The sequence below is a fragment of the Tinamus guttatus genome, unplaced genomic scaffold (assembly GCF_059628265.1).
Source record: "Tinamus guttatus ecotype Peru unplaced genomic scaffold, ASM5962826v1 Tinamus_guttatus_pri_ptg000013l, whole genome shotgun sequence".
Classification (NCBI taxonomy): Eukaryota; Metazoa; Chordata; class Aves; order Tinamiformes; family Tinamidae; genus Tinamus; species Tinamus guttatus.
The window spans coordinates 616,239-631,759 of record NW_028288547.1 but is presented as its reverse complement, the minus strand read 5'-3'; the positions used below and the strand labels follow the sequence as shown (position 1 = coordinate 631,759).

The following is a 15,521-nucleotide window of genomic DNA, read 5'->3' as shown; positions in this document are numbered from 1 at the left end:
GTTCAGTTTGTATAAAAACAGCGCCATTACTGAGGGCAACCCTCTGACTCGCACTCAGATCAATTGCCAACGCCTGTTTACACTAACTGGGTCTTTGAGACCACTTTGCTCTAACAAGGTTGCAAAACACCGAATGACGAGCGTCGTCTGAGGGGCGTCCCCTTCTGCCCCTCACACACAGCAGCAGAATCCACCCCTCGCCCCCACTTACTGGCACCCCCATCCCAAGTATTTGAAATGAAAGCTATTTTGAAGCATTTCCTCTGAAGAAATTGATTCAGTTAAAAAGGCTTGCAACATGTCTAACAGTCTAGTGAAAACTTCCATACGTATTCAACTGTCTAGTGAAAGTTAATACACACACATGCACACAGTGATGGATTTCCTAATTTTTGTTCCATCAGAAATTATATTAAGATTTTCTTTTTCACCCAGTACTTCCTATTATTTTACAATCAGGATTTCTATTTCATTGCAATAAAAAGAAAAACCTTAGAAAAGGAAGATAAATAAGTCTTTACCGAAGAAGCCAGTGGTTGCTCTGTTTTTCCTCATCAGGTACATGGTCCAGGATAGTGGAGAAGACATACCAAACTGCCCGGGGTTCATGTTTGGATTTGTTAGATAGCCAGGCAGTGGCCAGACAGTGCAAAGACCAGCAGAAACTAAACAAGGTGAGGGGAGAGCTCTTGCTTTTCACTCCACTCTTTCTCTGCCCTAGAGATCATTATTTAACATGAGCAAATTGAAAAATGACATGCAGCCATACTTAGTATGTGTTTTTTTTTTCCACTAACCAAACTCACATGAGACTTCCCATCTTTCTCTCCCTCTCCTTCTCTCTCTCTCTCCTTTTTTTTTTTTTTTTTTTTTTCATTGCCTCAGGCATTTATAGGCTGGTAATTTTCATTTAGCTTCTTAAATGATTTTTCTCTGACCAGTTAGAGTGGAAGTGGATGAAGATTTGAAATTCAAATTTTGCTGTTAAGAACCAGGTTGAGATTTTTCAGATTTTTTCAAAGGTGCAGGGGTCTACTACCAGTCACAACAGTAATGGTGCTGATAATGGTGGTTTCTACAGAGTTGTCCTGGCCAAAGTGTTTTATAATCACTAGCACCAGTCATATCATAAGAATGCTTTTAATTACAAAGAGAAGATTTTTTTTCTCTGTAAATACATTGGACAGTTTAGGTCCAGCCACTTTTACCCTTGTACATGGTCATAACTCCACTGAAATCCCTGCGAGAAGTATTTCTGTGAGTAATGGTAACAGGAGTTGTCTACTTCATTGTGATAAATCAGCAAGTAAAAATATATGATCTGGTACCTGCAAAGCTTGAAATTTCCTCAGTAGATAGTGATGTACATTTCAATTCTCCGGAGTTCAGTAGGAAATAATCTTTCCTAGAAGCATACAAGTTGTTATATGCCCTGTAAGAGCCTGTCACATTTGTCACCAAGTATGAAATTCAGCAATTTCATAAGTGCTTGTAAAAAGAAGGATAGATATATGGACAGAGTGAGGAATGCATGCACAGACGGATAGGGAGATTTTCAAAGCCTTCAAACAAACCCCAAAGTGCATTCCAGTCACTTTGCAAAGTAGACCAAAATGCTGCAGTGCAAAAGGGAACTGGAGGACAACCAGAACTTAGCTTATAATACAGAGCATCTCTTACAGCACGGCATAAAAACCCTGCATGCTTGGTGGCTCAGACAGCAACTCCCCACTCCCGTTCTTTAGTTTAAGGCAGCGGATGTTGGCTTGGATACTAAACATATCCCGTACTCTGTTTCTTCTAGAAAACTGAGACATGGTCATACACAGTGAGGAGAGGAAACAAAACCAGGTAGTGGCAGTTGCATCTGGGTAGGCAAAAAAGAAATATTGCCTAAATGTACAATTTGCTCATGTGATGGGTTATGTATTACCTCAGTTCTAGCATGGGATGTTTCTAATGAAATTGAGGAATATACATGGAAACAAAAGGCCATGAGATTTACTAGGGATTTGCTGCTGGTCGAATTTCACATGTCAAGTAGAGTTTTATATATTATATTCAATAAAAGGCTAATATCTCACTTGTCACCATATGGCCACAAACCTAGAGGCCCTACAAACGCTTCAACATATATAACATGCCTGTAAGGAAGATTATGCTTAAGTTGTTGCAGGAATGGCCTGAAGTCCTAAGTCCATGAGAGCAGGTTCTAATTCCTGTGCAATCTCAGAGAATCTTGCAACACAGCTGGAGCAAAAGAGACAGTAAATTAAAATTTACAGCTGGGGAAGCCTCATCCAGACACTGTACAGGAGCCTTCTCAGTTGTTCTTACTCTGAATGGAAAAAGAAGTGGCACTTTGTTTTCCTGTCTATTGAACCTCATCTTAGCACTGGCTGCATAAAGAAGGGAGACCTGCATAAGAAACATACTGCATGTCCCCAGGAAAATAATGGAAAGAGAACAGAAAAAAAAAAAAAAAACCCTGTGACATGAAGTGAAACAGCACAATCTCTACCACTGTAGCAGCTGTTACACAATCCTGGGTTATGACATTATTCAACGGCCACAGGAGGACTGTGAGAGACCTCAGGCAAATGTTTCATCAACTGCACAGCAAGATGTTTCCTGGGCTTTGCCGACAGTGGTTCGGCAGAGACGCAATAGCCCCTCTGCCACAGGCTAGATAAAGCACCCCCTGCTAGCTGCTATCTCCAGACGCTAACTATATAGAAAAGGTTCCTTCTTTCCCTCTCTCCATATAGCATTAGATTTGGGCTTTTGAAATTTGCAGATCTTTAGCCCTTGAGTCTTTCATGTATTTTTATCAGTTTTCACCTTCCTTTTCCTATTACTTGTTGCCCATATATCAGAGAATGAGCATCTTGTGCACATTTACATAAAGATAAGAAATGATAGGGCTGTGCAAGATACAGATATGTTGACGTCAGAGAGTATGGATTTCCAGGGAAAACTCAGCTGATGGGATGGATTTGAATTTGCTATTTCCCTTCCCTAATATAATGCCTTAGTTAAATCATATGATAAAGGAATTAGAAGAGATTATTAAAGACTTTCTTTTCTATTTAATATAATTTGTTTTGGTATTCTAGGAAAAAAACTGTCACTTATCTAGGCTTTTTACTCATGGCCTGTGTGTTCAACCAATGCAAAGGCAGATTAATGAACATACAAACGAAGCACCAACTATGTTTTTATTGCATCAATTGCACTGATTATTCCTTCAGCCATTTTTCAGCTATATGCCAGAGTGTTAATCTGGAGGTGGCATGGGACAAGAGAGGAGATTAAAAGAGCCAGGGAACGAAGTATTCTTAATTCCTATATACATGCAGCAAACACTACCCATTACTGAGAATTTATGACTCAATACTTATTTAAGGAAGATATACTTTATGGCAAGATATTAACTTAAAAATCAAAATCTAAATTTCTTAAGGTGCTGAATACCTGCAGCTCTCATAAGCTTTCACTCAAGCTGAAAAACACACACACACACACACACACATATATATATATATTTTCGATGACCGCATTTCAGTAAAATGGGTACTGCACAGATTTTGAGATTAGCCTTTGGGCAGCTTCATAATTTGTTTGGTAAAGCAAAAGTAAGTAGATGGGAACACCAAGATGTCTGATGGCATTCAATTAGCAGATGGTTTACAAAGTGAAAATGGATGAGTAGATTCTGTTTTAGACTGAAAATGAATTAGCAATATAGTTTTCCAAAAATTTGACAAAATTTTGCAAAAGCAGTTTCTCCAAAGTTATGCAGCATTTTATCTTCTTATATAGTATTAGCATCCCCAGGTACACTGCAGGATGTCTGTCCAAATCAACTTCATTAAAAGCTTGCACTTCATTGAACAGGCATGACAGGAACACCGTGAAACACATCCCTAATCTCTTTATTAACCTTGCAGTGCTTTGAAAAGCTTAGATTTGACAAAGGCAACAGTCTGAGTGCCCTTTAGGAATAACTGTATTCTATGTGCTACGCTATACAAAAAGCCATGCTAGGTAAGCACACCTTCCTTTCCCATCTTAAGATCCAACCTCTCTGCAAATCTTTTTTTAAGAACATGCAGAAAAATTACCCAATAAGTACAGAGAGTTTCATTCTATGAAGAAAAGTATTTTTAGGGTTCTCTGAACTGGGCTAAATGACTGACACATTTTGAAAAGCATAAGACAGACCAAAAAAGAGAAAAAAAGGCAAGTAAGAATGAAACAGGATAGAGCACACGTCCTGTTTTTAACACGCAACACCATCTTTAACTAGCTTTGAAGCACTACATCCTCTTTGCAGAGCGTTTAGCAACCCCCTTCTGAAGCAGGTTGTTTTTCTGGAAGCGGGATGTGGCGGGCATTTGCCTGTGTTTCTCAGGGAACTGCCAAACTTGTGACAACGGGTGGATTTCAATGCCAGATATACATGGCCACTGGAAAAATTCTAATGCTGGTGCCTTTTTGGCTACGGACAGTATTTATGTGCACTTTCACCATATTGAAGCTGGATGCCTTCTCCAGTGAAACCCAACCTTGTGAGACATTTGGAACAACAGCTAAAATTTCATTTATTTTGGAGCTGCCTGTAGACATTTGAAAGCTTTCTAAAGCATGCTTATTCTTTTCTTTTGACAGTAGCCCTCTTTCCATTAGTGTCGCCTTTAAATATAGGCAGAGAGTTGTGAAATGATTATTTTTAGAAAAACACAAAACCTTGCAACCTGGGAGTCCATTTGCTGACTCCCCAAGAAGGCAACATGCAAGAGAAGAGCTGCATGTCATCCACCTCCACACAGGGGTGTCCACCCTTGCAGGGGCCTCCAAGATCGCAGCAGACGCACATGCTGCAAAGCACTATTTTTTTCCTAAGTGAGGGCTTCACTTCCCTCACTGAGCTCCGCTGCAGGGTTGCAGGCTCACGAGGTCTCAGGGCTGCGCTGGCCAGGAGAGGGAGCTTTGCAATGACCTGCCCAAGCAGCCAACACCAAGTCAGCTCCATAGCCAAATTCCAACTCACCATCTGCTCCAGGCACCCTGGCCTTTGCCCTGTTGTGTCTGCAAAAGATATATCTGCACCAGCAAGCAGTTTCTATGTCTCCTCTGCTAGGAGTCACCCTAGACCGCAATTACTTTGTCGCAGGGAAGAGCTGAGAGTGCCCATTAACTCCCCCACCTTCCCACATGCTTTAAACTAAACTTAATTCATTAAGTGACACTTTTGCAGACAGACTCAGCCAGAATCACTGAAGAACTGACATATTTTCTGTCAGCTCAGCTTCCTGGCTTCCTCTCCCTGGTGCTTCAACCACTGGAGAAACTGGCCCATGGACTCAGACTGCCATAGTCCAACCGCTCTGGTTTGAAATACAGGACTGGAAACAGGGTGAGCCATACGGGCCATAATACGGTTAAAATGCTAACAATACTGCAAATTAAACAACACCTAGAAGCCCAGCAGAGTTCTTCCCAAGTGGATTCCAACAGGCCAGCAATGTCTCTGTCATCAGCTTGAAGGCCATATGTCCAAGACCATATATCCATGTCCCTCTGTTGCTTGGGGTTTGCCAAAAGAGCCTGCGCAGAGCAAGCTAGGAGCTCATGTCCAACTAATGCAGGTTTGGTACTTCAAATTAATTTTCCTTTTATGTCGGGATACACACAGGACTCTCCAAACCTTCCCAGTGGGTGGGGGATTCACCTGGATTGCAGGGATGAGCCAGGCCCAGGATGGGAGCCTTGTGCAGTGCTCGCCACTGAGCAGCTGTCTCTCCTGGCCTCTCCTGTTGGAGCAGGGCTAGCATAAGTCACTAAGTACGACCTGGAGTAGGAACAGGACCAAGATGGTCTTAAGAGCCAGGCAGAGCCAGTCTCTGGTCTGTCCAGATATTGCACCCCAGGAGCTGAGGGACCTTTTCCTGTTAAAAAGGGTACATAGGCTTTGGTGAAAACTTTCTTGCTTTGGCAGACATCCTCCCATATCTTTCTCCCTGATACATTTATCCAGTGTAAAATACAGTAGCAAATACTGTCTGCTTCCATTACCCCTGTGCTGCTCCCACACTGCGAAGTGTCAGGGCATGGGGACCAGTACATAGCCTGCCCCGCCTCACCAGCAGTGGCCATGATGATATGCTCTTACTAGGCCTGGCTGAGCCTGTCAGGCCCTGCTGTGGAGACTGCTGACCACAAGAACACAGGCAAACAAAAGCCCAAGCCAAATACCACCTCTCCTCATCTATCTAAATTCCAGGATTTATCCACCATTTATTCAGCATTACTGACAGACCAAGGCACGAAGAAAGCAGAAAGCTTCATGATGTCCCACGAAAGCCATGTTTCCCTTCAGGATGCCAGAGGAGAATCCTGTCTGTAACTGATGGTGACAGGAGTGCCCAAAGTCTGAGGAGGTCCCTTGGCGAAGCTCTAAGGGGAGGCACAAAGTCCTTTCTGTCACTCTCATGCTGCTCTTCTCTCAGAGCCTTTTCTCTCATGTGGAGGTTGCCCTACCTCCAAGGAAGGGAGGATTTATCACTCAGACCTTTTAGCAGCTGTAGCCGTTACAGACTGTTGGTGCCTTTGCTACGGGAGGCAGCATCCGTCCCATTTTGTACCCTCCACCACTCTTTTGATTCCCATTGCCTATCCAATAATGTTGATTAGGCTTCAGGGCAGAAGCAGCATTTTGCACTTTCTTCTAAGACAAGGTTTCAGTTGCGGAGAAAACTCAACCTTGCTTTCTTTAATAATTCACATGGCAGTATTGTGTGGATACTCTTAACTGCTACTTAAAAGTAATTAATTGATTTTCTGACATATCAGTTAACAATGTATTGCATTGACATGAAGTTGTGATTCTGCTGTTGATTGGGCTAGATGACTAGATGCATCATACTCAGTTCAGGGGCTAAGCTTAAAAGACTCTAAATATATTCTGCTATAAAAGGAAAGGCATTTTATATGTAGTGTTGTCTAAAACTTGAATCCATATGCTACATCCAATGCTGTCAGAGCAAAGTATTTCATTGTTATTTACAGTAGACTGATAGTATTTAAAGTTAGAACATCTGGGAGGTATGAAAACACCATTTCTGTCAGCCGGAGACAATAGCACATGTTGAACTGCGAAAAGAAAGGAATCTGACGGGGTTTTATGTGCATCTGTATAGCTGTACTAAGAGAGGCCACTGAAACATCTCCTTTCTCCCTAGTAAGTTTCGTACCCCGATGGAAACACAGGAACCCTACAGACGAATATGGGTGAGCATGAAACAGGAAGGCAAGAAGACAGAACCCATGTCTGGAGATTAATGATGGTTTACGCAGTTTTTTATCTTTGCGGTGAGCCACCCATTCCAATGAGTTCCAGGGCTGAGCAGCAGCAGAGGGTCAGCACTGTCAAACCAGGTATACTAAATTGCATAATTAAGTAAAAGGAGACCAGCCTCCAGTTCCCTTCACTTCCCCTCACTGGAACTGCAGCCTTGGAAGGAACTTATGAGGACTAGTATTGCACTCTGTAATCACAGACTTAGAAATCTTCCATGTAATTACTTAGAAACATGAAAAACACTGACCCGAACAGATAGTGGGGGAAACACTACTGGAAATGTTTTCATTATTAGAGAGGATATTAGCTTACTTGCTTATGACTTCTCCTTTGATATAGGTAATCCCATGACGGATAACTTGGGTCAAATCCCCAACTTTTATATATTCCAGAATACTTCAAATGTTGAATGCTGTTTTGCTGCTGTTCTTAAAGAGCCTTGTTACTTCTTCTCTCCCTTTCTAGATCACACCAAAACACAGAATATAAGGAATAAGCCAATTCTTTTCTTTCTTTTTTTTCTTTTTATAGACACTTTATGGATTTTTCATATTAAAGGATTTGTAGGAAGAAGTGAGGGTTTTTATTAAATCAGCTGTAGCAGTTAAAAAACACACAAGAAAAAAAAAAGGGTGCACAAACCCTTTTTCAGCTATTTATTTCAGTGTTTACCTCAAGAAAACCTTTCATTTTTATCATCTTGTGCATGTCAAGAGCATGAGAACATTTTTAATGCCCACTCAGCATTGTGACTTAATCTAGAAGTCTTTACAGGAAATTAACTTCAGAGAGGCCATCCTGCTTATGCAATTACAGTATTAGCTACCTGGGCTTTGCATACAATGCTCAGAACAGGACTCCACACCACAAAATCATCCTCACATTCAGAATTATTTATTGTCAATCTGGTTGGAGATTTGGCTGTCAAAAATACCCGCCACAGTATTCGGACCTGTTTCAGCTTTCAAAAGGGAGCAATAGAAAAGCCAGGGCAGGCTCAGCAGTGAGCATTTTGTGAGGTGTTTAGGCGAAGAACAAATGAGTTTTGGAAAAGAGAGGCCGTGAATTATTAACGCTTCTTCTGTAGATGGGAGAAAATGTCAAGATTTTGCTGAAGTCATTGATTGATTTTCTGACACAACAATTGCAATAACGCGAACGCAGCCACTCGGACTGCAGTGCCAGGTACAGGAGACCCTATTAAATGGTGCTCTTCGTTTCATTATACTAGCATTGCTCCAGCTCCAGCGACTGCACTGTGTTATAAAGTCTACACTAAAGCTTACAGAGAAGGCGGAGTGGGAGAAATAGGCAACATATTGTATGGTGGAGAGGTGAAGAGAAAGAAAAAAAAAAAAAGACTAAAGAAATCTTGCCTTCTATAGCTGGATAAAGCATTGTGGCCAAAATTCCCCTTCTCCTTCCCTCCTCACTGAAATAAGGTATATTTAGGCTCAAAAAAAGAGATGAGTTAGTTAATCTTGGATTTTTTTCAATGTATTTTGCTGAAGACTGAGTGAAAATATAACAATGGAATACAATAACTATTTTCAGAGTGAGCTTTTGAATCAAATGTTTTTACCTGAAATAACAGTTTGCTTTGAATTCTGTTTTGAAATTTTTCTGAAAGCCTTGGCAGGTGAAACCTTTAATCTTACTTTCTTTTTGCTTAGTCCTAGATTATTTTTTTAAGGAGTTTGCCAAAATTCCTAATGATTTGCTTTGTATCAACTCAGAATTGAATATTTCTTAATGTTTTCTAGAAAAAATGTTTTTGTACGCCGCTCTTGTCTTAACATTGGCAGTACAACCACACTCATTCTACTTGAGAATAGTTCACCTTTCTGAAATACCTGACTTTATGTCTCCCTCTTACTGTTCCTGTCAGTCAGAACAGGGCTGTTGTGAACAACTGGTTTCATTCTTTCCAAATGCCACTTTTTTTTTCTCCTCCTGAATTATAAATAAAGATGTGGAAGAACTGGTGTAAACAGAAGGACTTCCTCAGCAGCCTAAGGAAAAGTCAGATCCAAGACCAAGCATCTTTCAAGCTTTTGCCTCAGGGAATGGCTTATTATTTCAGACACAAAACTCACAAAATGGTGCAAAGGAAAGCCATTACTCCAGATAAGCCCAGGCACCAAGTGCCTGTGTGCTATTCTGTTATATCTCTTTTTATGGTAGGAAAAGAAAAAAAAAAAAGGCATGTTCCTTTCTAAAAGTGACTGGAGGTCACTGGTCTCATAAGACAGAAAGACAGAAAAGCTGCTCCAACCCTTTTGTGGCTGATGCCGTCCTCAAAAATTACTTGCACAAAGTGGTAAAACGAAATGCATTTTTACAGCGGTAAAACAAAATACATTTTTGCAGAGCCTTATGCACATGGCACGCAATGAATCGCGTTCAGGGCCTTCCTTACACTGCTCCTGCCAATCTGAAGTCAGCACAGGAGCAGCATCTTCAGCAAAAACAAAGTGAAACACACACCCGCTAAGGCTATCGTATACCAATGTTATGTTTTCTTCACCAACCCTTTCTGATCCCCCCTGTACGTGTAACAGAGTGTAACTTTGCCACCCCTTCCCCGTGCTGTGTCTCCGGGGCCGGCGAGGAGGACGAGGTGTTTTGAGGCCCGGCTGGGCGAGCGCCTCGCCGCGGGGCCCAGCGCCACCGGGAGCGCGGGCAGGCCCGACACGGCCGCGCTTCCCGTCTGTTCCAAACCACCGCCGGAGGGCTGCAGGGATAAGCCCCGCTGCAGGCTCCTCTTCTCCTTTCAGAAGGAAAAGGAAAAGCAGAAACGCATCCTTTGCAGATTCTGAACGCGCTGCACTGTTAAAACGAACCACGGAGAATTTGCTGAGCTCTGCCAAATTTAAGGTAACAAGCAGTATGCTGGATTCAATACGCCTATGTTTGAATTACCCCAGTTTCATGCACGGCTTCTTATAAAAGATTTGCCACCATTTGTCATCTTGGTGATCCTCCGTTTTATGAACCAGTGACAGCCTGAAGTTACTAACTTTTTATGGACAGAGTGGTGATGATAGTTGTGAACTTCTCGAGGCAATATTTTTTACCAAGTGCTGATTTATTGACTTCAGTCTTTCCACGGGAAAACCATACGTTTCTGTCAATTTTACTTGCTGATATTTTGAAAACAATTTGAAATTTTGTTTTTATTATTTACGTTGTGCTTTCATATTTTGCAAAGAAAAAAGAAAATATGTTCTGGTTTGAAGCATTTTGAAATTAAACTCATGAAGGCATTTTATGAGGTTTAAAATTAAACACACTACATTAGTATGAGTGGTATTTCAATTTTATTTTTGTTTTAGGAAATATTTAGCTTCAGTGGAAACAAATTGTGTGTATGCATGTATGGTGGGGAAGATCTTTTCACTCAGCTCTATCCTAAGCATGCTGATTACCATAAGAATTTCATTAAAACACTTATTGGAATTACGCGATACAATCTGTTGCCATATACCATAAATATTTGCCCCGAATTGGACAGCTGCAAGGGAGAACATACCCTTGTCTATACTGCCAAATGTCTTGAGGACCAATTATTGCTTTTCTTTGGACAAGTGGGAAGTAGAGAATTACAGAAGAGCAGCTTTCCTAATAGAACTTGAGCACTGCAATATTGGTGGGCAAAGACGCCTCAAAGTAATAAAGGAAAATTTGGTGAGTTCACTTACCAGCTCTGCTGAGAAGAAAACTCTAATGCAGTTAGGTAGCACACCATGGCTCTCAGCACGAACATGAAACAGTAATCGCACAGATAAGGCACATTCCACTCAAAGCTGGCCCTGGGCGCCTTCCTAGGAAGCAATTTTTCAGCAAAGCAAGGCACTGAACCCCATTCTGCAACCCCTCAAGCAGGGACGTTGCCGACCTCTTTGTGTAAAAAAGGATTTGCGGGGCCAGGCACTGGGATAGCAGTTTGAAACAACGGTGAGCTTATCTATAACACAGAAAGCCACGGATTTTAGCACAGTTCTGAGGACAGATAAAAGCAAGGCAGGCCCTGCCAACAAAAGGTGACATGAAGAGATGGTCCATAAAAGTTTCAAGCACATTGGAAGAATCAATTAATGCCAGTTTTTACAAAGAAATCTGTTATAGAAGAGCAAGGCAATGCTCAGTGTCTTAGCACGAAATTAACGAGTAAGCTAGTGTAGAATTTTAAAACTTGGGCATTTTATATTCCAGTAACAATTTCATATTGCTGGAAATACAGCCTGGTTTGCGTTCGCATGTTGTTGATGGGTTGCCTGTAAAAAAGGGTATTTGGTGGTCTTTGCTCAGTTCTTAGTGGTTTGTACTATACCACATATTTGGCTCTTTTCCAGTGGAGCCAAAGTACTGAAAAAAAATCATTTAACAATTAGCATGGAGATAAAAATACTTCCTTCTCCGATTGGGTGGTCTATTTTATAGCCAAAATGAAATTAGATCCAGGAAGTGACAGGTATTTCTGAGACTAAAGCTTGATAGTGCTGAAGAGAAAATGTAGAGACCCAGGGAAGACAGGGCTTGCAAGCTTGCAAACGTTCACAGAGCACAAAGCAAGGAAGCCCAGAGGAATATTGTAGTTTAGGAGAAAACACAGGCCGCCTTTCTGCTGGTCTCCTTCATGTCGTTTGACATGTGCGACACAATACAAGGTGTAATGCAGACATAAATATGTGTTGCATACATGCAGAAAAAGGATACAGAAAAAAACTAATTGCTGGATATTAAAAATATATATATTTCATATACTTAAGTAAGTTCATAATCACAGAACTGACCGTGATATCAATAGTTACATCGAATTATGCTGAAATCAGTGGAGTCCCTCTTCAAATAATGCAGCTAGTATGAAGCACGAAGGCTGCTGCCATTGGGCACAAGGATGGTCAGACCCCAGCAAACACAGGGGCTTTCGAGGGGCAGCTTTAGGTTGGACCTGAATCTGACTCTTTTGACTTGTATAACCAATCAAAACTCCAGAATATTGCACAAACCAGGCACGGGTCAGAGAACTGGGCAGCGTTTTCTTGCTTCTAATCCCCTTCCCCTCCATGCTGCTAAAGGTGGCCTAGGTGGAGGCATTAGGTTCACAATCTGGGGTGCATTTTGGTGCTAATTCTCTGCTAAGTAGCTGGCTTTCCACAACAGTTATGCCTTTTATAGGTATACAGTCATTTCTGCATGGAAAACAGCAATAATAGTACAAGGTAAAGTAAAGACAACCTGCAAATGAAGGCTCGAGATAATTCCTCCACACTAAAAATCCTTGCTCCTGAAATCTTGGAGTCTTTCAGCCCTTGCTCCTAAAACCTGGGAGTCTTTCAGCAAGAAATCTGGACTTCAGTCTAAGTGATGACTGAACGTTGTACAGATGCAGGTAGGTAGGTAAAGCTGAAGGCCCTGCTGAATGCCAGGAGAATCAGCGAGATGTTAAAGTAAAAAAAAAAAAAAACACACACACACAAAAGCATGCACTCTGCTAGGGCATAGAGCACATTGTACTTTCTTGGCAATATTATAATATTAAAAATATTTATTACCAAGATTTGCAGCACTGATACTTATGGAATTCCGCAGATTCCAGGAACTCACTATGTGCCCATAAAACTCCTCGGAATAAGCAAAGGGCTCCCTGCTGGGGCTGCAGACTGCGCTCCCTGTCTGCACAGGCTGCCCACTGGGCTCGCTGGGAGACACTTGTCGAGGAGGCTTCAGCGCAGCTAATTCCTACCAAATCGCAAAGGCGAGAAAATGTGCTGCCATCGCTAAGGGTTTCAGGGCTTTGCAAGCGCACACTGCATTTTTGCCGTTGCAGGGAGCAGCATCCCACTTTTGCCAGCTCCTGCTGTGTCCTCCAGCCTGGAGCACGGTGCGGGAAGGGCTCCCTCCCTCCCTGTAGTCCATGCAAATGCCACACAAATTTCCTGAGTCGCTGGCCTGCGAGGAGGCAGCGTGGTGTCCTGCTTAGTGGCCGCAGATAACGGCCCTCGCAGCACGATGCAAATCTCGCAGGGAGGTGGTTGTTTTCTCTTATTGTGTCTGTTTCTATGGAACAGAGAGAGGGAAATTCCATTTTCGCAGCATTGCATAAAGCGGTCCAAATTCTATCACCAGCAAACCAGGTAGCCGGGGATGAACTTTCCTGCAGCTGTATGCAGGTGGGCAAGGGGGCTACACGTAGTTTCTCCCAGCTAGTGCCTCACAGCTCGCAGGATTAGGGCAGCTGTCACCTTGCATAATGGTCACCGCGGCCTCTGGCATGCAGGAGCACAGGGGGACCCCGTGTCCGAGCACTCAGCAAGGCTCAGACCCATCCAGGCCTCCTCCTCCTCTTTAATACTAAGAATCCTCCAGCCTGCGCTTAGCTGGCCACACTGGTGGCACTTGTGCTCACACGGGTCTGAGTTGAACTTTATAAACTACAGGAGAGGCGACCAGAGCAGTTCCAGGTTATCAATAACAGGCTACCAATCCCATAGTTTTCCATACTAATATCCTTTTTTTTTTTCTGGAGCTCGGTATAAAAAGTACTTGACATTTCATATGAGAGCACTGAGTTTCTGCTTCTTGGATATCTCTGTAGGGTCTGACCAAAAAGACACCGTCTCATTAAAATGAGGGCAAGAAGAAACATGAGCGGTTTGTTGATGGGGCTGAAGAACAAGCGACCTCTATTTTATTTGCCAATGTGGTTACTGGCCATGCGGCCATCCTAGAGATGAAAAGGGCACTGAATTGTATCCATAATTGGAGGGTAAAATAAAAAAAGTATACAATACAAAACACGTAAGAATCAGCTTGATACAGATGCTGAATGTTTGGAAAAGCTGGTGACCTGCTTTAGCCCATCCACGACTGTCCGATTTCTTGGCAGCTTCTTGTAAACAGACTTTAAAAGCTGAGGGGCAGATAAGTCACGCTGCCAGCATTCCTGGCAATATTTTGGAGTTTGTCCCTGCATTTCATGTCGCTTTGGCAAGTGTGTATGTTTTGCCTGAACACTGCCACCGTTGGAAGGAATGGCCAAAGCCCTCCCTGACATAGGGGACCCCCGGCAGTGCTGCGGTGTGGGGCGAGCCGTGGGGCGCTCTGCCTGCCCCAGGTGATGGCACTGCACCACGGACACTGCTTGGGACAGGGCATGGATGCAGTGACCTCCAACCAGGTGTCTCCCTGTTCTACTTCTAAAACACTAAAAAATTGTCCTATAAATCGCATCAGCTGTTATTTCGCCCCACTGTCTTTTATCTCAGTGAATCTGGGACCGGTTGCTGGCAGCTGTATATAAACCACTTGGTGCCTGTGTGCGTGTGTGCGTCTATGCATGCGTGTGAGCATGCTAATACGCACGTGTGCATGTATACTAGGCTATCTGAGCTCCACTTGTAACAGTCTTTGCCCACATTCATCCCAGATAGAGCGCCGAACAGAGATACGCCATACAGGACGCTGCGCTCGCTCATTATACATTTGTAATCTCTACCCAGAATGCTTTTCTAAACAACACCGTCATTTCCATAAAATGTTTCAGATTGGAGAAGATCTTGGCTAAATTTAGCTTTTATGGAAGAAAGAATAAAACATAATTAACTGTTTAAAGAACAAAACACAAACCACATGAAGCAATGAAACTTGTTGGCGAGAAATCTAACAGTAGTGCTTGGTAGCAAACCCATCTCCTGTGGAGCAGATGTTTGGGATTTTACACAAAAATAGAAACTACACTAATGTTGAATGCTTTAGTGTCTGAAAAACTGACTAATGCCGAGTGCTCTTCTTTGGGAGAGGGGTACCACAAATTTCCACACTGCACAGAGACAAGCAGAGAAAAACGGAGTGAAATTAAAGAAAAACAGCAGCAAGAAATATTGACAGATTTTTAAAAACAATTCCCCAAACTAGCAACGTCTCACCGCCTTCAGGCAGCTTTTAGTGCAGTCTGAATGGCTAATTATTGCCAGCAGTGTGGAAAAGCTGTTTTGCAGGCGCTTGATTACTCTTGAAATATCAGTCTCTGTTTTTAGTGGAGCTATACATAACGTTCTATAAATTCTGTTTAAACCGAACTGTTAAAGAAACCTGATTTTATAAACAAATATTTGGACTGTTGATATGGAGAAAAAATAATAAAAAAAAACAA

General features: G+C 42.3%; 1 protein-coding gene across 4 annotated transcripts in view; it reads right to left on the bottom strand.

The window, feature by feature from the left end:
* The window catches only part of RUNX1 (RUNX family transcription factor 1), a 162,288-nt gene that overhangs the window by 82,645 nt on the left and 64,122 nt on the right, over nucleotides 1-15,521 (bottom strand). Inside the window, exon 1 of one of the 4 annotated variants that reach the window (XM_088523389.1) lies at nucleotides 522-1,373. The exons of the other annotated variants lie outside the window; for them this stretch is intronic. Within the exon in view, the coding sequence (XP_088379515.1) occupies nucleotides 522-609 (88 nt within the window). The 5' untranslated portion in view covers nucleotides 610-1,373. Of the gene's footprint in view, nucleotides 1-521; nucleotides 1,374-15,521 lie in introns of those variants that run through there. 4 annotated transcript variants of the gene reach the window in all.